The 982-nt window shown below is 37.3% G+C and overlaps 1 protein-coding gene across 1 annotated transcript in view; it reads left to right on the top strand.

Moving 5' to 3' along the window:
* Positions 1 to 982, top strand: part of LOC105807547 (lymphoid-restricted membrane protein-like) — a 99,246-nt gene that overhangs the window by 12,751 nt on the left and 85,513 nt on the right. The window contains exons 6-7 of the mRNA XM_012640969.1: positions 585 to 667; positions 756 to 834. Coding sequence (XP_012496423.1) covers positions 585 to 667; positions 756 to 834 — 162 coding nt within the window. The remainder of the gene's footprint in view (positions 1 to 584; positions 668 to 755; positions 835 to 982) is intronic.

The raw sequence follows: 982 nt of genomic DNA, 5'->3' as shown, positions 1-982 counted from the left end.
AAAAAAAAAAAAAAAAAACACCTCAAATTATAGTATAAAGACTCTGAAAAGAAATGGTTGAAATTTTAATATGTTTATTTTGTAACTAGAGCTGGAGTTGTGTATTGTACAGAGGATTCCCCAAATTTCAGGAGTAAAATGCTGCAAATACAATTAGTCCACGTGCTACTTGGTTCTTCGTGAGAAAGGGAGGGTGCTAGCACCATCAGTGTATCCCAAAGTATTAGTTGTTCACACCTTTCCTTCCAATCCTTTAAGGCTCCACTTACCACTCCAAAAGTCTCCACTTATCACTCCAAACAATGTCTACTTCCTAATCCATTGAGACCTCCCATCCGCTAATCATATGCTGTGTGTGTGTGTGTTTTTCATGTTAGGTTGACAGTTCATGGCCAGTGGACGTAGTGCCTTATATTTCTTTTGTATTGCTCTAAGCACCTAGCACAGTATTGGGCTCCATATAGTTGTTGAATGAATATGTGGATTTTTTTTTAAAAAACTCCAAAAGAAATACCTGAATAGGAAAGTACAGAGAGCATTCCGGCAGAGATTCCTAGCTCACCGGTTTTGTTTTTTGGCTGCAGGGAAGGAATGAATAGTAGATTGAGCAGCAGCATCGGTGATTCTGTTTTTGAACAACAGGACAGCATTCAATCAAGTGGAGCAAGTAAATGTGTGTCTCTTCAGGATTGTTCTGCTGCTTACTTGTGGTTTGGAGGAAGTGAATTTTCATAATGCTCTTGTATGTGTTTCAGTTAAGATGACCACAGGTAGGACAGATTCTACATCAGGAAGCTTCAAGGCTTTGGGTGGAGACATGTCTAGAGGAGTCTTGTAAGTGTCCTTTCTTGTAATGCTTCCTCACGTGTCTCAATTTCCTTATTTATTTTTCTTTATTTCACAAACCTACATATTTCAGTTTGATAAAGACACTTAGCTTTTTTTTTTTTTTTGCAGTAGAACTAATATAATTGATTTTAAA

This window comes from Propithecus coquereli, unplaced genomic scaffold (genome assembly GCF_000956105.1).
Source record: "Propithecus coquereli isolate 6110/MARCELLA unplaced genomic scaffold, Pcoq_1.0 Scaffold16, whole genome shotgun sequence".
Classification (NCBI taxonomy): domain Eukaryota; kingdom Metazoa; phylum Chordata; class Mammalia; order Primates; family Indriidae; genus Propithecus; species Propithecus coquereli.
This window is presented reverse-complemented; position numbering and strand designations above follow the sequence as displayed.